This window comes from Dasypus novemcinctus, chromosome 10 (genome assembly GCF_030445035.2).
Source record: "Dasypus novemcinctus isolate mDasNov1 chromosome 10, mDasNov1.1.hap2, whole genome shotgun sequence".
Taxonomy (NCBI): Eukaryota; Metazoa; Chordata; class Mammalia; order Cingulata; family Dasypodidae; genus Dasypus; species Dasypus novemcinctus.
This window is the reverse complement of record NC_080682.1, coordinates 520,969-546,729: the sequence shown is the minus strand read 5'-3', so window position 1 is coordinate 546,729 and position 25,761 is coordinate 520,969. Positions and strand designations below refer to the sequence as shown.

Below are 25,761 nucleotides of genomic sequence, written 5' to 3'. Positions count from 1 at the left end.
TCTCGGTGATGCACCAGACCAAGGGCTGGCAGCGTCTGCCCAGGGCCTGGGTTTGTAAATAAAGCTTTATTGGTTTCGAAAGGCCTTGGACACCGTGGCTGCAATAGCGGAGCTGGGTAGTGGCAGCAGGGCCCATTCGGCCGCGCAGCCTGAACTGTCCACTGCCTGGCGCTGCACGGGAGGGGCTGCCCCCCCAGGTGGGCAGAAAGGTGGGTTGCTTTCACAGCTCTTTGCTTATTTCCTGTCTTCTTAAGAAAGTTGGTTGCTAATTCCTAACACTAAAAAAAGCTTTAGGATTTAGTAACTTCAGTACAAAGTCAGTGTAGACATTCTGGAAGATGTAGGGCGGGGGAGAAAGAACCCCGTCTGTGGCCCCCCACCCCGGGCAGCGCCGGGCTGCCCTTGCAGAGCGTCCTCAGGCCTGTCCCGAGCCTCCTGGCCGCAGCCGTGATGCCCCCAGGGGGAGGCAGGGCCAGGCCTGGGTTGGAGACGGGAGCCGCGCCTGCAGGAAGCTGCCTGCGCTGTGCCCTCCTCACCCGGCGGCGGCCCTGCCCGCGGCGCAGTGGAGGGCAGCGAGTAGTGCCGGGAGCCGCACCACCCCAGCGGCGTGACCCTACCTCCGCCACCGTCTGGGCCTTCAGGTGTTTCCTGTTTCGTGCCCTTGTCAGTGACGTTGTTTTGAACGTTTTTGAAATGTAGAGATTTTTCCACCTTTTGTGTTTCCCGACATATTGTGAGTTCATCCTTCAGCAAGCTCTGAAGTTGTGTGTTGGGTGACAGGAGCACCTGGCCCGGCCCTGAGCCCCCGGCCCTGAGCCCCGCCCCCTCCCGCGTCTACGAATAGAGGGCAACGCTGGCGGCTCTGGGTGATGCGTGTGTGGGTGCACATTGTGCTGTTGCATCTTTTCCGTCGATTTAAATATTTCGAAGTAAAAACAAATGTTACGTTTGTTGGCCTGAATAAACAGCTATGACACGAGTCCGTGAAACGCGTTCTGTTGCTTGGACCTTCGCTGTTCGGTCACGGCAGTTGCTCCTGTTTTCTGCCTCTGAGGGTTTTTCTTCTTGAAGACTGAAGCGGGTTCTTTGGCTCATTTTCTAGAATAAGAACCCGTTTTCCACCCTCGGCGCCCTGTCCCGTGCTGGCGCTCGCTCTCTCCGGCACGTGCCTGAGTGGAGCCCTCACCCCCTCTCCCTTCTCAGCGTGTGGCTCTGTGCGCGGCTTCCAGGAGGCCCGTGACTTATTGTCTTATTAAATTTTTTAAAATTCTGAAACATTCGTAGATGTGCAAGGAAGTTACAAACAGCACAAACAACTTTTTTCTCCCTAAACCGCTTGAGAGTCAGTTGCTGAGACACCCCGGAGCGCTCCGTGCGCCCTGCCAGCAGCAGCCTTGATTGGGCGCCGTTCAGAGGCGGCTCCGGCCCTCGCGGTGGGCGGGGCTGCTCCTCCGGCCAAGTGCCGACGTCCAGGCCTCCACATGGGGTCCTTGGTGGCACTGGCACAGAGGGGTGGGCAGGGGCTGCCGCCAGGCCGTGAGCAGAGCGCTGTACTTCAGGCCAGGCCCCACACGCTGGGTGCCGGCGCCTTGCCCCGGGCGTGTGGCCCCGCCCCTCGTGGAGCCAGGGAGTGTGTGCGAGTGCAGACGCGTCAGTGCCACTGCAGTGGGCAGGCAGGCGCCCTCGCCAGCACGCCGCAGGGCCGAGCTTTCCTCCCGGCCCTTGTTGCTACTGCCTTCTCCGACGGTGAGAGCTGACTTCCTGAACGTCCTCCGACCCTTCCCATGGGTAACCGCAGGCTCCGGAGGACGCCGTGTGAGCGGAGGGCAGCCGCTGGGCGTCCCTGGCCGGTCGCTGCTGAGGGGCCTCGCCTGGGCCGGCGCCGTGGTCCGCCTGCCTTCTCGGCCGACTCCGCGGATGCGTCGCGGCTCACCCGCCCGGCTGGGTGTCGCCTGCTGCCTGCCGGCCTCCTTGGTGCCTGCCCACGCCCGGCTCAGCACTGGGTGTGGCCAGGCCTCCAGCGGCAGCTTCCAGGGAGGCCCGAGCGTGTGCGGAGGGGCCCCTCCAGGGCTCCCGGAGGAGGAGAGCAGCGGCGATGGTGCTGGGCATCGCGTCCCTGCTTCCCACCCGGGGATGAGTTTCTCATTGAGAGCACTTCAAAGGTAGGAAACGTTGTAATCTCTTTTTATTTTGCTTTCAAAACATTCCAGTGCTGACACCTCTGCCTGCCCTGGCGGCCCCCCCGTCCACGCCCACCAAAGCCGTATCTCCCACAGTGGTCAACGGGCTGGAGATGTCAGAGCAGCGGAACTGGCTGTACCTGGAGGAGATGGTCAACTCCCTGCTCAACACGGCGCAGCAACTGAAGACGCTGTTTGAGCAAGCCAAGCAGGCCAGCTCCTACCGAGAAGCTGCCGTGAGCCACGCAAAAATCCAGGCTGACGCCGAGAGAAAAGAGGTAACAGGCTCGAGGCTGGCGCCGTGCCGCGGCAGCGCTGCCACGTTGGGGACCCTCTACCTTTGCTTCCAGAACCAACTTTCCTGCCTTTCTGGGAAAGGAAAATCTGGAGAACCATTTCCACATTCAGTGTTTCTGGTAGATAGCAGCTGTTACTGGTGGGTGGTGGTGGCTTTAGCAAAGAGAACTGGTTTACTTCAAAGGAAGAAAAGGTTTTGTGCCCGCAAGCCATTATTTTTGAACACTCTGCTGTTGCAGACCTTTTTATACTTCTGTCTTCACGTGACTTTTATTAAGTTTGGAGGAAAACCGCGTGTGTCTCTGAGTGCTGGTGGCCTTCAGGGCAGACGTGCTCCTTACCTGGCCAGCCCCTGCCTGGCTGCGCCCTCCCTCCTCCCCCTGAGGCCCCGGGACCCCCTCCTGCGGGGGCTGCCGCTGTGGGCGCTCAGGCTTCCACACGCCCGCGGGCTCACGCGCACTCAGACGCGCAGCGCTCCTGGTCAGCCTCTCCTCAGCGTCGCGTGACCGCGGCATCGCTTACTCCCTCGTGCCCCTTTGGCTCCCACTGCGCGGTCCTGGGATGGCGCAGGGCGTGGTCAGGGTGGGCCAACACAGTAAACCCGGCACGAGACCGTGTTAGTGGAGGCCCAGAGAGGGCCGTCGTCGTTCGGCGGCTGCAACGTGAACCCCGCCTGGGAGGCGCCGTGCTCCAGGGAAGTGGGGAAAGCAGACAAAGGAGGTTCTGCTTGGCACATCACAGTTGACTTTTTTTTAGATTTATTATTTATTTACTCCCCCCGCCTTGTCGCTTGCTTGCTGTCTGCTCTCTGTGCATTCCCTGCGTGTTCTTCTGTATCTGCTTGTCTCCCTTCGTTGCCTCATCTTGCTGTACCAGCTCTCCACAGGCGCTGGCCGGCCCGCCTTCACAAGGAGGCCCCGGGACGAGAACCCAGGGCCTCCCCTATGGTAGACGGGAGCCCAATTAGCCACAGTCGCTTCCCTGGTTGACTTGATAGAAGGAGTTTTGAAGGCTGCAGAACAGAAGAGATACTATTTCTTCAAGGTCAGCTTGTTCAGTCATGGTAGCTGTGGACTTTGATTCGTAAACAAAAATCAAGTTGATATTTTTCCACCAAATCTGTATAAGAAACTTAATTTCTCTCATTTATTCCTGTTAATATTTTTTATAGGTTAGAGAAAGAAGAGCTTTTCAGGTTCTTAATTTTCTAGATCATTTCTTAATACCTGATTATCTTGTTTTCAAAGAAGAAAACTATAGTTTCTACTCCTAAAAAAAAAGATAATTGATAAACCCTTTTTAAAAAGGAATAATTCCAAACTTCATACTCAGTGCTGACATTTTCAGAAAAATGTTTTTTAAAAATCCTGGTCCCATTATCCAAAGATAATCGCTGTGTATAGTTTTTGATGTGTCCCTGTGGGGTTTTTTTTATTGAGGTAAAATGTACTGCCCTGAACTGCTTGGGTCTTAAGTACGCAGCTCAGCGAGTTCTGAGGAAGGCGTGTACCCAGGCACAACGGCTGACGTTTCCATCACTCCAGAAAGTTCTGTCTCGCCCTCTTCCAGGCTCTCCCAGTCTTCTGGCTCCAGGACTGTTTCTTTTGCCATTCGGCCCATCTGGCGGGTTTTCATTTCAGTCATCACACGCTTTAGAGATGGAATTTCCGTTTGGCTCTGGTAGCCGTCTGAGTCCAGATAGGAGATGGAGAGCCATGCAGGTTAACAGGGAAACTTCATTAATTGTGATGAAAATCGATTGATTAAAAGTAACTACAAGAGGGAAGCGGCTGTGGCTCCATCAGCGGGGCTCCCCTCTACCATGTGGGAGGCCCTGGGTTTGCGTCCTGGGGCCTCCTTGTGAAGGCAGGCTCTCCCACACACCGTGGAGAGCCGACTCAGCAAGGTGATGCAACAAAAAAGGGAGACAAGCAAAAGACGCAGAAGAGTATACAGTGAATGGACACAGAGAGCAGACAGCAAGCTAGCCGCAAGGGGGAAGGGGAAATTAAATAAATAAATACAGACACAGAAGAACGCACAGCAAATGGACATAGAGAGTGGACAGCACACGAAAAGCCATGGGCGGGGGGATAAAAAAAATAACTACAAGATAGCTTATAAACTATGTGTTTACTGGACATTGCAGTTTGTTTTCTTTTTTTAAGCTTTATTTATTTCTCCCCACCCCCTCATTTACACTTGCTGTGTCTGTTCGTTGTGTGCTTGTCTTTCTTTTAGGAGGCACCGGGATCTGAATCCGGGACCTCCTACCTGGGAGGGAGGCGCCTAATTGGTAGAGCCACCTGCACTCCCTGCTTTGCTGTGTCTCACTGTTTTCCTCTGTGTCTCTTGCTCTGTCAGCTTGCTGTGCTAGCCCATGGCATCCACTCGCTCTTGCTCGTCTTCTTTAGGGGCACCCGGACTGAGCCCGAAACCTCCCTTGCAGTACGAGGGAGCTCGGTCGCTGGAGCCACACCCGCTTCCCCACTGCAGTTTGTATGTGGTAGGGCCTCTGGATTCTGTGGATTCTTTAGCTTCCTGTGGAGCGTGTTGAATTTTGTTTTCGTGGGTGATTAAATTACCGGCTGATTGTCTTGAGCTGGTGGAGGCTCCAGTTTTGCATTTTCCTCGGGCCGGTCTGTTTTGGGGTTTCCTCTGTCTGGCACAGCCCTAACCCTGGATCTAAGAAGGTGTGGCCTTTCTGGGTCTCACGAATGGCAGGAGGTGTGGGCCAGGCCCTCTCCCCTGGGGGGGTTCACACCCCAAACCCTGCCTGCCTGTGTTTGGAAGCAGCTGAACGCCTGCTCGGCTCTCTCCGTCTTTCGGCTGTTTGCTGCTGGGCTCCGCGGAGAACCTCCCGGGTCAGACAAGGTCAGGGGAGGGTTTGGCTGACCAGGGGCTTTTCCCTCTACGGTGCTTTCCTGCCCGGGATTTCTCCCCTCAATTTCCAGCCACTCTGGCAGGCCCCACTTTGGGCCTCTGACCCGCAAGCCAAGAGGCCGCTTTTTGCTGGAGTTGTAGCCGCTCCGCGCTGTGCACTGGAGACTCCAGCGGAGAAGCCGCTGTTAGTCTGCAAAAAAGTTATTCAGTTGTTCTTCTGCACTAAGGACTGACCCTCTAGCTAGATGTCGAGAAGTGCGCTAAACATACGCGTCCCTCGCCGCGGCATCCGTCACTGCTGACGCGAGTGTGAAGGTCTCTAGCTCTCCTGAGGGCGTGTGACCAGGTGAGTGTGGGCTGTTCCGGCTCCTCAGGGGCCAGGATGAGCGTCCCCGTGCCGGCTGGCGCGGTCAGCACGCCGCCCAAGGGAGCACGGCTTTGTGCCTGGGTTTGGTTTTTCTAGTGATTCAAAGGTAACTTTGAATGTCTAGTTTTAATTATTAGTTTATTTCCTATACTGTCCATGATTTGCTAAGCAGTTTAGTCCTTGTCCCAGAGGCACAGGATTTAAGGGCCAAAAAGGACTTGAGAGGTAAGGTCTATTCCAGTTTTGCTTTGGTCTTAAATCCAGATTAATAGAAACTTCTAAACAAATGATCAGAAAGGAGTGGCCCTTAGCTCTGATGTTGCTGAAGTCTGTTCTGGTGTAGAAGAAGGTCCCGTTTCCTGCTCTGATCAAGCGGGGCCCATGGGGCAGGTGGGCGGGGCCGTGGGACAGGCGGGCGGGGCCCGTGGGGCAGGCGGGCGGGGCCCGTGGGCAGGCGGGCGGGGCCCGTGGGGGGACAGGTGGGCGGGGCCCGTGGGCAGGTGGGCGGGGCCCGTGGGGGGACAGGTGGGCGGGGCCCGTGGGCAGGCGGGCGGGGCCCGTGGGGGCAGGTGGGCGGGGCCCGTGGGCAGGCGGGCGGGGCCCGTGGGGGGACAGGTGGGCGGGGCCCGTGGGGCAGGCGGGCGGGGCCCGTGGGGCAGGCGGGCGGGGGCCCGTGGGGCAGGCGGGCGGGGGCCCGTGGGGCAGGCGGGCGGGGCCCATGGGGCAGGCGGGCGGGGCCGTGGGGGCAGGCGGGGGGGGCCCGTGGGTCAGGCGGGCGGGGCCCGTGGGGCAGGCGGGCGGGGGCCCGTGGGGCAGGCGGGCGGGGCCCATGGGGCAGGTGGGCGGGGCCGTGGGGGCAGGCGGGGGGGGGGGGCGCCGTGGGCAGGTGGGCGGGGCCCGTGGGTGCGGGTGGGCGGGGCCCGTGGGGCAGGCGGGCGGGGCCCGTGGGGCAGGCGGGCGGGGGCCCGTGGGGCAGGCGGGCGGGGCCCATGGGGCAGGTGGGCGGGGCCGTGGGGGCAGGCGGGGTGGGGGGGCGCCGTGGGCAGGTGGGCGGGGCCCGTGGGGGCGGGTGGGCGGGGCCCCGTGGGGGCAGGCGGGGGGCCCGTGGGGGCGGGTGGGCGGGGCCGCTCAGCACCCCTGGCTGGAGCCTGACGGGCCTCGGGGCCTCGGGGGCCTGTCACTGGTCCTCCGCGCAGCACCTGAAGTCTCTGTGAAGCCTCCATTTGCACATTTGGGGATTTGATTGGGGTTTGCCTGACTTCCTGTTTTATTACAACGCCAAAGAGAATCCTAGGTTTTTACATTTATTATATAAAGGAAAGGCTCTTCTTAGCAAACAATGAGCTGAACTCTGCCCCGTGGAAAGCATTTGCTGCGCTCCCCGGGCAGCCTCCAGCTCGGGGCCAGCCGGGCAGCCCCCTCGGGTGGGGGCCGCGCACCTAGGAAGGCACAAGACGGCTATCGTACTCAAGGCAGCAGTGCAAGTAGAAGCAGACCCGCAGCCTGCTGCACCCACGGGGCGCCGCAGGGGTGTCGCCGAGGGAGCGTCCTCCCGGGTCCAGGGTGCCGGCACCCCAGCTTGTCAGCATCGGCCCGTCAGACGGGCCCCACCGGCGTCCTTCCCAGCACTGCCGTGAGGGTCTGCCCCTCCCTCCTCTCGAGCCCCAGGAGTGGGGGCAGCACCATCCTCATGGCAACAGGGAAGTGGAAGATTTTTAGGTTTTAATTTTTAGTTTTACATTTGGCATTACTAACGTTTGTGGCCTTTCTTGCACAGATTAAGGGTGATTTAGACATATTACTTCCTCCTATGAAAAATTTAAAAGGAAGAGTGGAATGAAAATAAAAGTCGGTGGAACTCTGCTAGGGTGCTTTTCACACCAGCAGGTGCTGCGGGGACGGGAGGAGGTGGAGCAGGAGCGTGGGCCGCCTGGTTCCCCACAAGGGGGTCAGCGCGCCCGCAGCCGCTGCCCTGCGCCTCCAACGTGGCGTGGCCACAAGTGGCGTCCTGCTGCGCTCGGCGTGCGGCACGGCCCGAGGCCCCTGGTCCTGCTGCCACGGCAGGGCTGACGTCCTCACCGAGAAGTCAGAGATTTCTGACGCCCTGGTGGCCAGGTCCCCACCCCTGAAAGGCCGGGCTTCGAGTTTTTGTAATTTTATGTATTTCTAAGGAGAACATGCAGCATGAAACCCCCTTACCCTTCAGGTGCCTTGTTTGTAGAAGGAGGCACAGGGTGGACTGCGCGCCTGCCCCGCCGAGCGCGTGCGTGGCGTCCGCCGTGCTTCAGCTTCCTGTGTGCTCGAAGGGCCTAGAGGTCCACGGCCATCCCACCCTGAGGGCGCCCGACCTCACCTGAAAGGGCCTAGAACTGTCCAGAGCCATTTGTGTCTCTTCTCTCAAGCTGCGGCTTCAAGTCACTTTCCTCAGTAGTTGCGCCTGGACTTCAGGGAAGCCAGTGAGACGGACGTGCCCCTCGTTTCCGCATAGCTGAGAGTGGACCCTGCCGGCTGCCCCTGCGTTTCACACACACTGAATTTCGTTCTCCAGTTTTTATTGATGGAGTCAGAGCAAATTTTTATGGTTCACAGAGAAAATCAAGCTCTAAACCTAGTTGTAAATAGGGGGAAATAATTTCTTACAAGGGAAGAATATTCGGGAAAAAGACTTAAATATTTACTGGTTTACTGTTTTATCTGTTTGTTAAATGGGGCTTATTTAAACTCTTTATGGAAAGCAGTGACAGACTACTTTAGCTTTTCCTTTTTTCTTGGTGGTGTCTTAAATAACAGAGTCTGTAACTTAGGGAAACCACATGCACAGACAGGAGCCCTTTCTTTCCAGAGCACAGAAATCTTTTAGCGCAGGAATAATAGAGGAGTAGGCAGAGGGGAAAGAGATGGGGGCCTGTTTTTCAAAGCCCATTATTGCTCAGAGATGGTTTTTGTATAGAGTCAAGTTCTCTGCAGCTTTAAAACACGGATTGCCTTTACTCCAGTTTCCAGTAATAGTTCGTCATTTCCTTCTAATGCCTGATCAGAAGTACCTGAGGCTCTGTATTCCTACCAGCAGCCTCTTCAGAGCAAGCCAAGCCTTTTCCATCAAGCGTCTCACAATTCCTCCAAAAACCTCCCCTTTCCCAGTGCGGCAGTTTGATATAGTTATGAATCCAAAAGTAGACACTGGATTATGTTTGTAAACTGGTCTGTCTGAAGTTTCACATTTACTTAATTAAATTATGATTAGGGCTTTGATTGGGCCGTGTCATTAGGGCATTGAGTCCCTACCCCTTGGTGGGTACAGACTCACAGATAAAAGACATGGCAAAAGAAGAGAGTAGGATTTTTGATGCTTGAGTTTTGAGCTGGAGCCCAGGAAGTGAACACACAGGAGAAGAACACAGAGGACTAGAGACTGCTCCACAGACATGGCAGAGGCCCTGGGAGAGAGAAAGAGCCGTTCCCCTGAGCGTCTACAGCTGACCTTGTGGAGGGACCAGAGGAGCTGAGCCCAGAGGAGCCCAGGAAGCCTGAACCCCTGCGGACGTTGGCAGCCATCCTGCTTCACCAAGTGGAACAGACTTTGGTGAGGGAAGGAACTTAGCCTCTATGACCTGGTAACTGTGAGCTCCTACCCCAAATGAACACCCTTTATAAAAGCCCACCAGTTTCTAGTACTTTGCATCAGCACCCCTTTTGGTGACTAATACACCCATTTATAAAACTATTCCAACATTTTTGGTAATTGCAAAGCACGACCCCACTCTCCTGTTACCAGTGTGTGTCTGAGTTTGCCAAAGGCCGGCCGACAGAAAGCACCAGAAATCGGTGGGCTTTTATAATCGGGATTTATTGTAAAAGCTCACAGTACCAAGGAGGCCCTGGAGGCAAGAAGGCCGGCCTTCCCCTCCGGGCTCGCGTCTCCTCCTGAGCTGCCCCCGGCCCCCTCCCGGGGCTTCGCGCTGCCGCGACCCTCCGGGCCTCCCCGGCTCAGCGCCGCTCTTAGGGCTTCTGTGCTTGCAGCTCAGCTGCCGGTGGAGCCGGAGACGTTTCACTTGGCAGCAGCTCCCGTTTCCCTCTGTCTGTATGTCTGTCTGCCTGCACTCCGTTTGCGTCAGACCCAGCAAGGGGCAGGGCGCACCTGCGTCCCACCTCACTGACGTCCAGTCGGAAGCGCTAGAGCAGTCCTGCCGGGTGGTCACGTCAAGGCCCCTCAGCCGAATTTAGTACAGCCAAAGGGACTCACGCCCAGAACAGAGGAGTTTATAGACATAATCTTTCTCATTTGGGGATTCATAAAATAATCTCAAACTGCCACACCAGGTAGACCATGGCCCTTTTCCCCCCCGAACTTCTTTTCATTTTATTTTATTCACATACCACATAATCCATACCAAGTGTACAATTAAGGGACCTCAGTGTCATCACCGAGCTGTGCGTTCATTACTCCAATCATTTCTAAAACATTTTCATTGCTCCAAAAGAGAACCCTCACCCCCTTGTCCCGTCGTCCCCTTGTGACGTGTTGAGGTCCCTCGGCTGGAGCTGGGGAAGACGGCGGCTGCGCTCCTGCCAGCTGTGACCCCCACTTGGCGTTGGCGCGCGTCCCGGGTGCACGCTGACCCCTCGTGCTGTGACGGGCCGTGGCTCTGGGTCCTGGAGGGCTCCCGTATTTGTTCTGTTAACTATCCCCATTGCCCACAATCTGGGGGGGTGACGGTAGGACCAGCCTCGGGAGGGGCGCTCCACGGGGAGCCTCGAAAGCACCTGCCGCCGTGAGAGGGCAGCAGCCAGCACTGGCCGGGAGGAGCGCGGGGTCCCTGCAGAGCGGCCCCCAGTAGGCCCGCAGCCAAGGCCCGGGGCCCCCCGAGGTCGGAGCCCTGGGCCACCCTGCCTGGACGAGGCCGCCCGCCGCGCTCGAGGACGTCCCCGCAGCCGCAGGCCAGCGTCTCCCACCACCTCGTTTCCATCTTCTCTTTGCAGCTGGAAACCCGGCGGCCTGTGCTCACGGCCCACCTCCCGCTGCCCCCACCTGGCTGAGGTCCCCGGGGGGCCCAAGGGCTCTGGCTCGTCTCCCTCAGGCTTCTTCCCCTCACCCGCGGCTTCTGCTGTGCTCCCCCCACGGGGCCTGCCCACCCTCTCGGACCCCTCCGGCCAGGGCTCGCCAGCCCCCCGCGAGCTGTCCCTTCTGCCCCACTGCCCCCTCTGTCCACCTCCGCGTCTCAGGCTCATGTCCTCGCGGCCCTGGCCTTGGACCCTCCTCGGCGCCCCTCCTGGCACGGCGGGTTCCATGGCCCACTGCCCCCCGACAGGCCCCAAGGGAGGCGGCCTGGGGAGAGGGGCCCAGGGCCCCCGGAGGGCTGGAGGGCTGGAGCCAGCCGAGCGTGGCTTGGGGCAGGGCTGGGCGCACGGTTCCCGCTTCTCGATGAGTGGACTGGCGGTCCCAGACGCCATCTGCGGCCCCCAGGGGTCGGGCCGATCCCCAAGAGTGGCTGTGAGGGGCTGAAGCCCGAGGCCAGGCAGACAGCTGGGTGCAGGGCCCGCCGCCAGACGCTGCCCACTGCCCGCCCACCCAGCCTGCCCTTGCGCCGGGCCACAGCTGTGGTTTCCGAGGGAGGCCACGTGGTCTAAGGGCGCGTGCGTGGCCTGGCAGCGGGTGACACCACTGTCATCATCTGTCCCCGTGGCTTTGATGCTTCCAAGGCAAAGAAAACACGTCCCTGTGGTCGTGTGGTTTCCAGGAGGCCTCTAGACAGACTCAAGGTCCGGCTCACGAACCCAGAAAGTGCTTGAAGGGGCGCAGCAGGGGCAGGGGCAGGGCTGTCCAGGCTGTCCACGTGGCCTCGTGCCGACCATGGCATCTGCCCCACCCGGACGTGAGTGGAGTCCACAGTCTCCGCTCGCCCGGACGGACGTGCCTATGGTAGGCCCCACGTCTGCCCCCAAGGACGGCTCGTCTCCAGGGGAGGCAGGGCCCCCTCGCCCGGGCCGCCGTCCTGCCCACGCCATCTTCTCTAGAGTGAATGGGTGTCCTTGGTGATGTCATAAGATGGAAGAGCCTCCATCATAGTCAGATGGCACAGGGGCCGCCGCCACCGAGCAGAGGCCTGGGTTTGCTGCTCTCCCGGACCTGCAAAGGGCAGCAGAGATGGAATTAGACCGTCAGGCCCAGGGAGCTCGGTTCTGTGTGCGCTCGCTTCCGGCCCAGGCCCTTCCCCTGGCGCCTTCCCCGTCCCGTCTGCTTCGTGGGACGTGGGCTGTGCCTCTCGAGGCATCATTTGGGGTGCTCTTCCAGCCGGCCCCCGCCAGCCCCTGTCAGCCCCTGCCCGGCGCTGCATCTGGGCGGCCTCTGGTGCTTGGCGGCCTGTGGTCAGCGCCAGGTGCCGTTAGTCCCCCCCCGAAAGCCAGGCGCCGACCTTGTTCGTGTGTCGCTTGCCCAGGGCGATTGGCAGGTGCTCAGTGTCGACATTTCCTTCATCCGTGAACCGGCCAGGTGGTGGCCAGGGTGTGGGGTGCCCCGTCGCCTGGGCCGAGGGCGGCTGTATGCCCACGGCCCCGGGGGAGGCAGGACGAGCGCCCAGGGCGCCTGGACCTGTCGGCAGTGCTGCCACTCCTTGGTTTGGCTTTTCCACCCGAGGGCGGGTGGGAAATGGCTCGGAGTCGGGGAGCAGTCCACGGGGGGGTCCTTGAGAGGAGATGCCGGTGTGCCCTGCGCCCCTGACCTGCGCTTGTGTCCCCTGCAGCAGTCCTGTGTCAACTGCGGCCGCGAGGCCCTGAGTGAGTGCACGGGCTGCCACAAGGTCAACTACTGCTCCACCTTCTGCCAGCGCAAGGTAGGGCCCAGCCACCTGCCGCACCTGCGGGGCGGGCGGGCGTGCCCCCAGCGGCCCTGGGAGCTGAGGGGCCCTGGGAGCTGAGGGGCCCTGGGAGCTGAGCGGCCCTGGGAGCTGAGGGGCCGTGGCCGTGGCCGTGGCCGTGGCCGAGTGCTCCAGGGGTTTGCATGTTGAAGACTTTTTACGGTGCGTGCGTCCCGTTTTCCTCTTTTCCTTTTTGGCTGTTAAAGCAAGGTGAGCTACGGTACAAAACCTGAGGCGCCTCGGACCCCCCGGGGAGGCAGTCGGAGGGGTTCTGAGGCCCAGGCGGGTGCCCCCACCCAGCCACGCGCCACGTGGTCTTTTGCCAAAGGCCACCCTCAGCGCGGCCCGGCCGGACGTGCCCAGCCGGCGGCTTCCCCTCGGCCGCGTCCCCCCAGGCCCAGCCCGGCGCCATGCCACGGCCTGACCGTGGCCTGCGGCCGAGGGGCCAGCTGTGCCTCGCTGTGGGGGGGTCACGGGCATATGAGCACCTCGTACGTAATTTCTCTTCACCTGAGGTCGTTTTGTTTAAATTCCTGGAAACGAAATGACCGGGCCGGAGCGTCCGAGTGGACCGGGGCTGCCCCCGGCTTGTTTCCTCCCTGGTCTTGCCCGCGGGGTGGGGCTGCATGCCCGGGCCTGGACCTGGAGCCGAGGCCACGGGGCGGGATCCCGCGGGCCCCGGGGGACGCCCTCGCAGCCCCCGCCCTGCACGCAGCCCCTGGCCGCGCCGGCCCGCTGACCAGATGCACCCCCCTTCCAGGACTGGAAAGACCACCAGCACGTGTGCGGCCAGTCGGCAGCCGTCACCGTCCAGGCAGACGACGTCCACGTGGCCGACAGCGTGATGGAGAAGGTGCCCGTGTGAGGGCTGCAGCGCACCAGGCGCCCAGTGCAGGCCGCGCTCGGAGGCCCCATGAGGACTGGCGCAGTGCCCAGGGACAGCGCGGGGCACGTCGGGACGGCCGAGCAGCTGGCCAGCTGAGACCACACAGGCGAAGCGTCCCAGCCCCAGAGCGATGCCGGCTGCCCCCAAGGACCCGGCCCGGGCCCCGCCGCCTCCGGTGCTCCCTCTGCCCTCGGGCCAGCGCGCTGCGCACATGTACATACGTCTTGTCTGTCAATAAAGTTGGTGTCGCCCTCCCCGCCCTGCGCACTGGTCCCTCCACACAGCCCTGGGATGGGCGGGTGTTTCGCTGCCATGGGCCGGTGACGAAGCCAGGCCGTGGTGCCCTGCCGAAGCCCACAGGCCTCTAGGAGTGGCACGGGGGGCTCAGGGCGCTGCCCCATGTGCGGTCACTGCGGGCGCTGAGCCGCTGGCTGAGCGCCCCCGGGCAGCCTCAAGGGACACGGCAGTCGGCCCGCGGCGGACGCAGGTCTAAGGCGCACTCAGACCACGGGGCCCTTGTGAGCAGTGCAGGGGCAGCAGCCCCCAGAGGCCGGCCGGGGACTTGCCCACTCGCCCCTGCCCTCCCTCCAGGCCAGCAGCCCCGCGTTGGTCCAGGTCCTCGGACCCACCAGGGGCCTGCGCTGTGCCCGGCTGCGGGAAGCTCCTGGGCACCAAGGCCAGGGCTGGCATGACTCTCTCCGTGGCCCCCTCCGTGGCCCGGGAGCGTCTGCTCCCAGCATAGCTGGCAAGGGCCCAGCCCACCTTCCAGCCCCTCTGGGTTTCGGGGCTCCCCTCTGAGGGGCGTCCCTGGGGCCTCAAGCTGCCCACTGCCCACCCGGCGTCTGCTGTGGCTGTCGGCCTGTCCGCAGGCGGGGGACCCGCGGGGGAGGGCCAGTGCGCCAAGCCAGGCTTCCACCCCTCCGCCTCGGGCCCCCCGCAGGCCTCCGCGCTGGCCTGGGGCCTGCTGCCCCCTGCTTGCCCACCCTGCACACAGCTGGTCCCCCAGGGCCAGCTCGGGGAGCACGTGGGGCCGTGGCGCCCCTCCCAGAGAGCAGGTGAACACAGTGTGCCTGGAGCCCGGGTTTTCACAGCCCACAGTCCCCAAGTGTCCAGGAGAAAACGACTTCCCACCAGCTGTCCTGGCGGCACGACCGCGGGAGGGACCCCACCGCCCGGCTTTGGGCACTGCAGGGTGCTGTCTCCTGACCACAGGCGGTCGCAGGCCTGTGTCCAGCTGTCCACCAGATTGGGAGTGGGCAGCCCTGCGCAGACCCGCCCGCCACGAACGAGCCTCTCCCTGCAGGACTCGTGTGCCCCAGGCTCCCACCGCAGAGGGGGAGACTGAGTCCCGGAGGCCGAGAGGATGCCTCCGCTGGCCCGTGGGCAGCCTGGGCCGGCGTGGAGCCAGAGGTCTGGCTCCCGGACCCCCTGCCCCGCCCCCACCCCAGGAGCCTAATTAGCCCTACGGGCGCCCCCTCCGCTCAGGGGGGCTGGGGGTCTGCCCAGCAGCGGGGCCCCAGTACCTCCTGGAAGTCGGCACGAAGGCCGAGCCGGTGGCGGGGTGCGCGCTCTGCTGCCGTGGCCAAGCGCGAGGCGCGGGCTCCACCACGGGGCCAGCACAGCAGGACGGCGGCTGCGGGGGCGGCATGAGGCGCCGGCCTGCGCCCTCCACTCCGCTCGCCCGTGACCCCAGGGCCGGGACCCACTGACCACCACGGGCAGGGCCCTCACGGCGCGCTCCTGTGGGCAGGGCCCTCACGGCGCGCTCCTGCGGGCAGGCCAGGGCCGGGGCCACAAGGGGGCCTACCTGTCCACGAGGATGGCGCAGAGGCTGAAGATGGAGGCGGTGCGCAGCGGGACATCTAGCCGCGAGCACGTCGCAGGGGCCGGGCCTCGGTTGCGCATGCCACCCTGCACCTGGGCGCAAAAACGAGGGCGTCGAGGGACGCCGACACCCCGGGGCCTTCCTGGCCCCGCTATGTGGGGCGCCCCTGACCCCATCCCCAGGGCCAGGAGGGGGGAGGCCTGGGGCGCCCCAAGGAGGGGCGGGGTCTTCCCGGAGCGCCCGAGGACGGCCAGACCCCAGCCCTGGGCAGGCGGCTCGGCGGGGCCTGCTGGGTTTGGACGTCGCTTCACTTGTGTGAAACGACGGCGAGTCAAACTCCTGCGCATCAGGGAGGGAGGAGCCGGCGGCCTCGGCCCGGGCCAGCACCCCACACGGACAAAGGCTCCGTGGCCCCGTTCTGATCCCCTCCGGCTGATTTGGGGCCGTTAGGAGCTAGGACTCCCCACGTGACGTGTGTCCACACCTCGGGCGACGTGGGCGGTCGGGCCCCGGAGGCCACCTTCGAACCCCCAGCCCAGGGCAGTGGGACCCCACCCCGGCTTGCGTGCTTTCTTCTGTGGCACCTGCCGGCACCGTGCGGACCCACCGAGGGTGAGGCTGGTCCCCTCCCCGCCCCCTCCCCTCCGTCCTCACTGTCCGCCCCGGCCCCCTCTGCGGGACCCCTCCCCGCACCACCCTTCCCGCGTGTGTCCCTCGCAGGCGGCTGTGGATCCAGTGCAGGGATGTGAGTCCGCGGACGCCAGGGCGCTCCCTGGCCCTGCAGCTGCCGTCGCCCTGCTGGCTCCCGGGGGGCCGCGTCCAGCCCAGGGTGGGCCGCGCTGGCCAAGGCGCCTGTTCCTGGGGTCTACGGACGCCAAGCCGGGCCTAGGGGTGGGGGGCCGGGAGGAGGGGCCGAGGGCGCCCCATGTTCCCGGCGGCCAAGAGCCGGGGGCGGGCAGGCGGGTGCCCTGGCGGCTCGAGTGGACGAGGAGCAGCAGCGTGGCAGGTCGGGCCGTGGGCGTAGTGGGTGGCGTCCGCCGCGCCCACGCCCACGAACAGGTGCGCCGCGAGCCCCGCGCCAGCGCCGCGTGCTCCACCCCAGGCCCCTGCAGCCCGCCCACGTCCGCCACGGGTCTCCAGGGCATGCCGGCCCCGTGCGCCCTGGCCCACCAGTCAGGGCCGGCCCCCAGGGCGCCTCGCCCACGCCGCAGCACCCCCACTCCCCGCAGCTGCTCAGCGCGGGCCGGGCCGTTCGCCCCTTTTTGCCCAACGCTGACTTGTGGGCGCCGAGGGGCCGCTGAGGGGCTCAGTCAAGGGCACAGAGAGGCGCGCAAGGGGCACGGGCGGACCCGGGGGCGCGTGAGGGCGGTGGGACTGCGCACTCTGCATCCGGAGCCGACGCGGCGAAGGAGCCAGGCCTCGGAGAGCCCGCAGCTCGCCCCTCCTCCACTCCCCTCCTGGCCCCCCAGCAGTGACCCGGGGGCCGGCCCTGGACCCAGCACCTGCCCCGCAGCAGCCTCGTCTTTCGTCCCCGAGACCACGCGCCCTGGCCCTTCTCGAAGGCAGCCAGGCCCATTGTGGAGGGGTCTGCGGCCTTGGTCACTTCCTGACCCTCCGTCGCCCAAGGCAGGCGATGAATGGTCCACCCAGCTGGCCCCGCGATTCCAGTCCCCGCCGCACCTCCCTAAGCTGCGACCCTGGGTGCACTCTGGCCCCGCTGAGCCTCGGGTGCTCCTCTGCGAAGTGGGGCGTCCCTCTGATGGCTGAGATCCGTGTGGAAAGCAGGAGCACAGGCACCTCAGCGTGGGCGGTCGCGTGGCTCTGTGTGCCCTGCACACAGGTGGTTCTACCCAAGTCCCACCTCCTGCCCAGAGCAGAGAAGCCCCCAAACGAGAACCATCCAGCCATGCGCCAGCGCCCACTACCCACCTGCCCCGGTGCCATCACCTGCCGCCGTACCCACTGTGGGAGCAATGCCGGGAGCTGGGGCAGGAGGGTGGGCAGGGGCTTCGCAAAAGGTGTGCACGAAGGGTGGGTTGGACCCGGCGTCCGCACGGACCCGGCGTCCGCACCAGGCTTAGTAAGATCAGAATGGCCATTTCCTAGGTATTTTTCCCAGCCCTGCCACTAGAGGGGCCGCACAGGTGCCGGCCACACACCTTGCTGCGGGACGGTCTGAGAGGAGAGGAAAGCGCCAGATGGGCCCTGGGTCGTGGCCAGCCATCAAGGGCCCGTTCACAGATCTTGGAGGACAGAGGGCCCAGCTGGACAGACTCTCAGGAGACAGGGTGTTCAAGAGAAATAGGGGCTCAGGGGGCGCCGAGATGCCGGCATCCGCGTCCACGGTGTGCTCACCCGAGCCCCTCGAGCGCACTCGGGGCAGCCACGCTTCCTTCCAAGCCTGGAGTGAGAACGCAAGTGCAAGGGGCCAGGACAGTCGCAGGGCAGGAATCCAGCCAGGGCGGCCCAGTGGCCTCAAGCTGGTGCCAAGTGGTGAGCCCAGACCAGCCTCCCGTTCAGTTAACCGCCTCCTGATCCCCGTCTGCCTCCGTTAAGAGGCTGAATAGAGTAAGACAGACTAGGAAAGGCCAATGCATGCAAGAATAGGGCAATATAAAATCTTTGACAAAGGATGAAGATCCAGAATGTGTAAAGACTTCTGTCAAGTCAACAAGAAAAAGACAACCCAATTTTTAACCAAGTCAGAAGTCTCAAACAGGTACTTAGAGAGAGCATCTGGATGGAGGCTCGTGGGAAGATGTGGAGCAGGAGGCTCCGGAAATCGGTCCCTCTGCCAAAACTGGCAGGAGCTGTCTGAAGCAACTCTTTTGGAACTCTGTCATCTAATGGAACATTGTGTAGCATCCAGGGAGAAGCTGGAGGAAGAAGCTTGTAAATTGTCATAAATACCAGTGACTTTCACTCTCCCTGCAGTGGCTACCAGCCCCCAGCCTCCAGCCAGCTCCTGGGGCAGAGTGCTGGTGTCAGAGTGGGCTAGACGGACTTAATCCTCCAAAATCCAGGGTGTGTGGTCCAGTCCCCCCTCGCTGCTTTTGACCAGCTACTTCAGATCGCTGGTGGTCACTGTTCCAACACCCTCATGCAAAAGCAGCAGAGGAGTCTTAAAGAGGGAATCCCTTTCTTCTCTCTCTCTCTTTTCTCATTCCATTTACCCATTTGGGAACAAAAATAGTCTGGAAAAGAGACAAGTTGATGGCTCCACCACCACCACCAAAAACAATAGCAGTCCCAGAGGAGTGGGAGAACTACATTTCCAGAGTGATAACAACATAATCCTCAGAATGTCCAGTTCTCAACAACAACAACAAAATTTTAAAACACACAAAGAAATAGGAAAGTATGACCAAAAAGAGAATTTGCCAGAAGCCACCCCTGAGGAAGTTCAAACATTGGAACTCTTAGTCAAAGATTTTAAATCAATATCTTTATTATGATTTATTATTATTACTATCTTAAATATGTTCAGTGAAATAAAGGAAATATAAAGAGCTAAATAAATTAGGAAAATGTTGATGGAACAAAATAAAGAGATGAAAATTATTTTAAAAGAAACAAAATTTGGACTGCAAAGTAAAAGCAATTGAAATGAAAAAACCCATTGAATGGATTCAACTGCATGTTTTAATGCGCAAAAGAAAGGATCAGTGAACTTTCTTCTGTGATGTATGTGTCAGTGGGGGCCCCAGAAGGGCAAGACAAAGAGAAGGGGGCAAAAAAATATTTAGAGGAATAATAGCCCAATATTTCCCAGTTTGATAAAAGACACGAATCTACACATCCAGGAATCTCAGAGAACTCCAAGCAGGATAGAGCCTCAGAGAGCTACACCAAGACACACTACAGTGAAATTGTCAAAATTGAAAGAATTTTGAAAGCAGCAAGAGAGAGGTGATTGGTCACATATAAAGTGTGGTGGCTTAGAGCTGTGTGTATCCCAGAAAAACGTGTTCTTAAACCTAGTCCATTCCTGCGGGCACGCACCCCTTGTGAGTAGTACATTTCGAGGAGGAAACTCCAGTTAAGATGCAACCCAGCATCAGGATGGGTCTTAATCCTCTCAGCAGAGGCCTTATAAGCAGAATGAAATTCAAGCAGAAAGAAAGCCACAGAAAGAGCAGCTTTCCATGAAGCTGAAAGTCAGGGGATCCCAGAGCCAAAGGAGGCCGGGAGAGGCCACCGTGTGCACCGCCATGTGACAGAGGAGCCAGGACGCCAGTCTTTAGGGGGCGGGGAAGCATCACTTTGATGAGGCCTTGATTTGGACTCTGCCTAGCCTCAAAATCATGAGCCAACGATCCTCATTGTTTGCCAACATATTTCATAATACTTGCTCTAGCAACAAGGAAACTAAAACATAAGGAATCTCTAATAAGACTAAAAGTAGACTTCTCATTAGAAACCATAGAGTCCAGAAGACGGTGGATGGCACACTTAAAGTCCTGAGAGGGAAAAACGGTCAACCAAAAATTCTATAACTGGCAAAAAAAAAATCCTTCAAAAATGAAAGAGAAATAAAGACATTGACAGACAAAAGCTGAAAGACTTAATTATCAGAAGACCCACCCTACAAGAAATGCTGAAAGGAGTCCTTGCCACCACTTTTGACTAGTGATCCTAAACTCAGATCAGTAAACTCAGAAACATTGAAATCATTCAATGTATCTTCTCCAGCCACAATGGAATGCAGCTAGAAATCAATAACAGTGGGAGAAATCGAAAATTCAAAGTATGTGGAAATTAAACATATGCTTAAACAACCAATGGGTTAAAGAAGAAATCAGAAGGGAAATTAGGAAATGTTGTGAGGTGAATGAAAGTGAAAATGCAACATACCAAAATGTATGGGATGCAGCAAAGGCAGTGCTCAGAGGGAAATTTATAGCTCTAAATGCTTATGTTAAAAAAGAGGGGAGTGGATGTAGCTCAGTGGTTGAGTGCCTGCTTCCCATGTATGAGATCCTGGGTTCAATCTGCAGTACCTCCTAAAAATATATATATATATATATATAATAACCGGTAGAACTAGGGGAAAAAAAAAATGAGCAGAGGGGAGGAAACAACAAAGATTAGAATGGGGATAAATGAAATAGTGGATAAAAAGCAATAGAAAGAATCAACAAACAAACATTGGTTATTTAAAAAGATCAATAAAATTGACAAACATTCAGCTAGGATGATAAAGAAAAAAGAGAGAGGACACAATTAAAATCAAATAAAGGGGGAATGTTGCTTATGATCTCACTGAAATAAAAAAGGACTATAAGAGGATACTATGAACAACTGTACACCAACAAATTAGAAAGCCTAGGTTAGTAGCAATACTTCAATATGTGTTCATCAATTGTAACAAATATACCACATTAACGAAAGATGTTAATGGGGAAAAGTGTGGGAGGGGAGGGGGTGTGGCCTATGGAATCCCCTGTAATTTTCAATGTAACTTTTATGTAATCAAAACCCTCTTTAAAAATAAAATTTTAAAATGGATATAAAAGATAAAATTAGAAAGCCTAGATGAAATAAACAAATTCCTGGAAACACACAAACTACCTACACTGACTTAAGAAGGAATAGAAAATCTCAACAAACTAATAACTAGGAAAAAGATGGAATCGGTGATCAAGAACCTTCCCAAGAGGAAGCCCCGGGCCAGCTGGCTTCCCAGGGGGATTTTACCAAACACTCCAAGAAGAACTAACACCAATCATGCTGGAGCTCTTTCAAAAAATTGAAGAGGAAGGATTGCTCCCTAATGCATTCTATGAGTTGACCCTCACACCAAACCCAAATAAAGATATTACAAGAAAGGACAATTAAAGACCAATAATATAGATGCAAAATATTCAACAAACTATAGCAAACTAAATCCAATAGCACATTAAAATAATTATACACCGTGATCGAGTGGGATTTATGCTAGGTATGCAAGGGAGGTTCAGTGTAAGAAGATCAGTTAGATGGAACAGGTGGCATTTTGAGGGTGATGGAAGGGTTCCACATGATCTTGCAGTGATGGATATGGGTCATGTTAAGTTACATCAAAATGTATAAATGTATGGTCCAAAACATAAACCATAATGTAAAACCTTGACCACGGTTGGTAGATATTTTCCAATATTTGTACGTCAGTTTTAACAAATGTACCATCCATATATAAAATGTTACTAATAGGGGAAGGAGGAAAGGGGGGGGGATATTGGCAATATGGGAGAAAGCTAAGACATAAAACTTCTTTGGAGGGAAACAGATGTGGCTCAAGCAGTTGAGTGCCCACCTCCCACAGGGAAGGTCCTGGGTTCAGTTCCTGGCACCTCCTAAAGAAAAAACAGACAACGAATAGAAACAATGAGCAAAATATACTTTAAAAAAAATTGAAAAACCTCTTTGGGGAAATGGATGTGGCTCAAGCAGTTGGACTCCCGTCTACCATATGGAGGGTCCAGGGTTCAATGCCCAGGGCCTCCTGATGAAGGCAAGCTGGCCCGTGTGGCAAGTTGGCCCACATGGAGTGCTGGCCTATGTGGGAGTGCTGCCCCATACCGGAATGCCACCCCACGCAGGAGTGCCAGCTGACACGGAGAGATGGCGCAGCAAGATGACACAACAAGAGACGCAGAGGAGAGATGATGAGAAGTTGTAACAGAACAGGGAGCTGAGGTGGTATAAGAGAAAGATCACCTCTCTCCCACCCTAGAAGGTCCCAGAATAGGTTTCCAGAGCCACCTAATGAGAATACAACCAGACACAGAAAGAATGCACAGCAAATGGACACAGATAGCAGACAACTGGGAGGGAGGAAAAATAAAACCTTAAAAAAAAAAAAACAAAACATAAAACCTCAAGATAAAATGAAAAAAAGAAGACATTGGGGGAATAAATGGAAGAAAATGCCACTGTACATGCAGAACAACAGATCTTACAGGGATGAAAGCAAAATGTTCAAAAATTTTAAAAAATATTTTTCATTATTTTTTATCCCATTTATTTTTTCATCTTTTTAATTTTTTGTATTTATTTCCTATTTTTAAAACTATCATTATTATTTCATTTTCTAATTAATTGTATTTGGCTACTTTTTTGGCTTCAGTTTTGAAGAAGTTTTGGATCACAGAATGTAACAACTGTGGCAGGAGAGGACCATTTGTGTGGAGTGTCAGTGAAGGGAGATATATGGGAGGAGGTTTGTCTGGGCACACATATAAGGCATATAAATGTGTTCAAATGTTCATAGGGATTGACATGGTGGGTGGAGAGTCACACAATAACTGAAAGAATATTGAATTCCCATCCTGGGGAGCTTTGCCAATTCTCTGATGGAACAGCAAGTACAGGAGCAATGGCTAGTGAAGGAGGATGCTCCATTGACAGGCCCTTGATATTGATGATTGTGCTTATGAACCTTTACTCTTGAAATTGAAACTTAACCTAATAGTATAGGGTGCTTAAGTGTTACTTCCTGAAAGCCTCCTTGTTGTTCAAATGTGGCCTCTCTCTAAGCTGAACTCAGCATATAAATGCATTACCTTTCCCCCAGCATGGGACATGACTCCCAGGGATGAGCCTCCCCGGCACTGAGGGATTACTACCAAGTGCCAATTAGCAATGTAACTGGAAAAATACCTTTACCAAAAGGGGAGAAAGGTAAAGACGAATGAGTTTATATGGCTAAGAGACTTCAAAGTGAGTCAGGAGGTCATTCCAGATGTTATGCTTATGCATATCTCAGCAGGATTTCATTGACTGCCAAATTAGACACTACCCCAAAGAGTGGGGCTCCTGAGAGGTCTGAAGACACTCAGGCACTCTGGTCAGTGCAGATAGCTCATGAGTTTGGTGCCTTGCCAGTGGGCCCTACTTTGGGGTTTGTGCTCTCCAGTGTGACAGAATTGGACTCAGTTGTGGTTTCCCTACACTTGGCTCTTTGGTCCCTTCTATTTGAACCTAGATTTGGTGCTGGAATTGGTAGGTGTTCATCCAAGAGACTTGAATCTTTGGACTGCCCATGTGCCAGCTGGGCCCTGAGCTTCAACAAAGTTGCAACACCTACTCTCCAGTTCATTGGACTTACCCAGGACAACTAACAAGGAGGTGAAGATGGACAACCACCATACCAAGGAACTGAGAGAACCTACAATTGCAAGCAAGAGAGCCCCATCCATCAGTCATATGGGACTGAAACTCTCTCTCAAATTAGAGGTGGAGTATACATCACCATCCCAGAATCCTCAGGATTGGGGAACAAACTATGGATAAAATAGACTTATTTTATAGTTTATATAGATTTATTGTCATTCTAGCAATGAAAGAACGTATATCATTGATGTGGAGGCAGTGGCCACTGGAGGTTCTGAGGTCAGGGAGAGGGAAAACAGGTGTAATACGGGGGCATTTTCAGGTCTTGGGAATTGTTCTGAATGACACTGCAATGACAGATACAGGCCATTATATATCTTGCCACAACCTACAGAATTGTGTGGGAGAGAAAGTAGACTTAAAAGTAAACTCTAAACCATGCTTAGTGGCAATGCTTCAAAAGCGTTCATCAACTGCAATGAATGTACCACACTCATGAAGGATGTTGTTAATGGGGGTAAATGTGGATGGTGTGGGGAGAAGGGCATATAGCAATTCTCTATATTTTTGATGTACCATTTATGTAATCTAAATACCTTTTTTTAATTAAAATTTTTAAAAAATTTTAAAAAGAAAAAGGAAATTAATGTAATATGCCACATTGACAGAATAAAGGAAAAACACATGATCATTTCAAATGATACAGAAAAGGCATTCAACAAACTCCACCACCCCGACTTTATAGAAACACTTAGAAAAACAGGAATAGAAGGAAATTTCTTCATCATGATAAAGGACATAACATCCTACTTAATGGTTAAAGACAGAATGCTTTCCAAGGTTAGGAACAAGACAAGGATGCCCACTGTCATCACTGTTACTTGACATTGTGATGGAACTACTTGTCAGAGAACTTAGGCAAGAAAAAAGAAATCAAAGTTATCCACATTGGAAAGGAAGAAGTAATGCTTTCCCTAATTGCAGAAGAAATGATCCTATATGCAGAAAATCCTGAAAAAGCCACAACAGAGCTCCTAGAACTAACTAGTAAATGAATTCAGCAAAGTGGTAGGGTACAAGATCAACACCCAAAATCTGTCGTGTTTCTACACACTAGTAGTGAACAATCAGAAGAAAAAAATCAAGAAAAAAATTCCATTCACAAAAGCATCTAAAAGAATCCAATATATAACCAAGGATGTAAAGGACTTGTACACAAAAAACTATAAAACATTGCAAAAAGTAATCAAAAGAAGACCTAAATAAATGGAAGGACAAATAAATGGATTAGAAGACTAAATGTTGTTAAGATGTCAGTTCTACACAAAATGATTTGCAGATACAATGTAATCCCAAACAAAACTCCAATAGCCTTCTTTTCAGAAATGGAAAAGCCAGCCATCAAATTTATATGGAAGAATAAATTGCCCAACAACCAAACTCATCTTGAAAAGGAAGAATGAAGCTGGCAGACTCACACTTCCCAATCTTAAAACTCATTAGATCACCGAGTGCAATGAATGTCCCATGATGGTAGAGGAGGTTATTGTTATGGGAGGAGGGGTGAGGGGGATGGGGGGTATATGGGGGCCTCATATTCCTTGAATGTGACATTTAAAAAAATATAAAAAAGACCAAAAAAGAAAAAAAGACAAAAAAACACAAAAAACAAAAAAACCTTATTAGAAAGCCACAGTCGTCCAAATATCCACTACACAGAGACAGGACATAGTGACCAATGGAATCGAATTGAGAGCTCAGAAATCAACCCTCACATTTATGGCCAGCTGATTTTTGACAAGGGGGCAAATCCACTCATTTAGGAAAGATAGTCTCTTCAACAAACGGTGCTGGGGAAACTGGATTTCATGAAGATGGACCCCTACCTCACACCATGTACAGAAATCAACTCAAAACAGATCAAAGGCCTATAAAACTCCTAGAAGAAAATGTAGGGAAGCATCTTCAGAACCTTGTGTTAGACGATAGTTTCTTAGACTTTACATGCAAAGAACAAGCAACAAAAAGAAAACTAGATAAATGGGACCTCAGCAAAATTAAACAACTTTTGTGCACCAATGTACTTTGTCATAAAAGTAAAATGATGGGAGCAGATGTGGCTCAAGCAGTTTGAGCTCCCACCTCCCACATGGAAGGTCCTGGGTTTGGTTCCAGTGCCTCATGAAAAACAAAAACAAAACAAACAACAAGCAAAACAAATGAAAAAACCAACAAGGGAAGCCGCTGTGGCTCAGGCAGCTCAGTGGTTGAGTGCCGGCTTCCCACATATGAGGTCCCAGGTTCAATCCCTGGCCCCCAGCACCTCAAAAAAAAAAAAAAAAAAAAGTAAAACAAAAACCTACATGGTAAGAGAA

General features: G+C 56.0%; 1 protein-coding gene across 4 annotated transcripts in view; it reads left to right on the top strand.

Moving 5' to 3' along the window:
- The window catches only part of DEAF1 (DEAF1 transcription factor), a 56,624-nt gene extending 42,900 nt beyond the window's left edge, over window positions 1-13,724 (top strand). The window contains exons 10-12 of one of the 4 annotated variants that reach the window (XR_009187450.2): window positions 1,799-2,162; window positions 2,277-2,458; window positions 12,468-12,555. Coding sequence is in view for 2 of the 4 variants with exons in the window: in XM_012525645.4 (XP_012381099.2) it covers window positions 2,211-2,458; window positions 12,468-12,557; window positions 13,342-13,446 (443 nt within the window). In the remaining 2 variants the exon portion in view is untranslated. Of the gene's footprint in view, window positions 1-1,798; window positions 2,163-2,210; window positions 2,459-5,587; window positions 6,113-12,467; window positions 12,558-13,341 lie in introns of those variants that run through there. The other 3 variants (XR_011649818.1, XM_012525645.4, XM_071217878.1) reach the window with 3 other exon arrangements.
- Window positions 13,725-25,761: the final 12,037 nt, after the last annotated feature.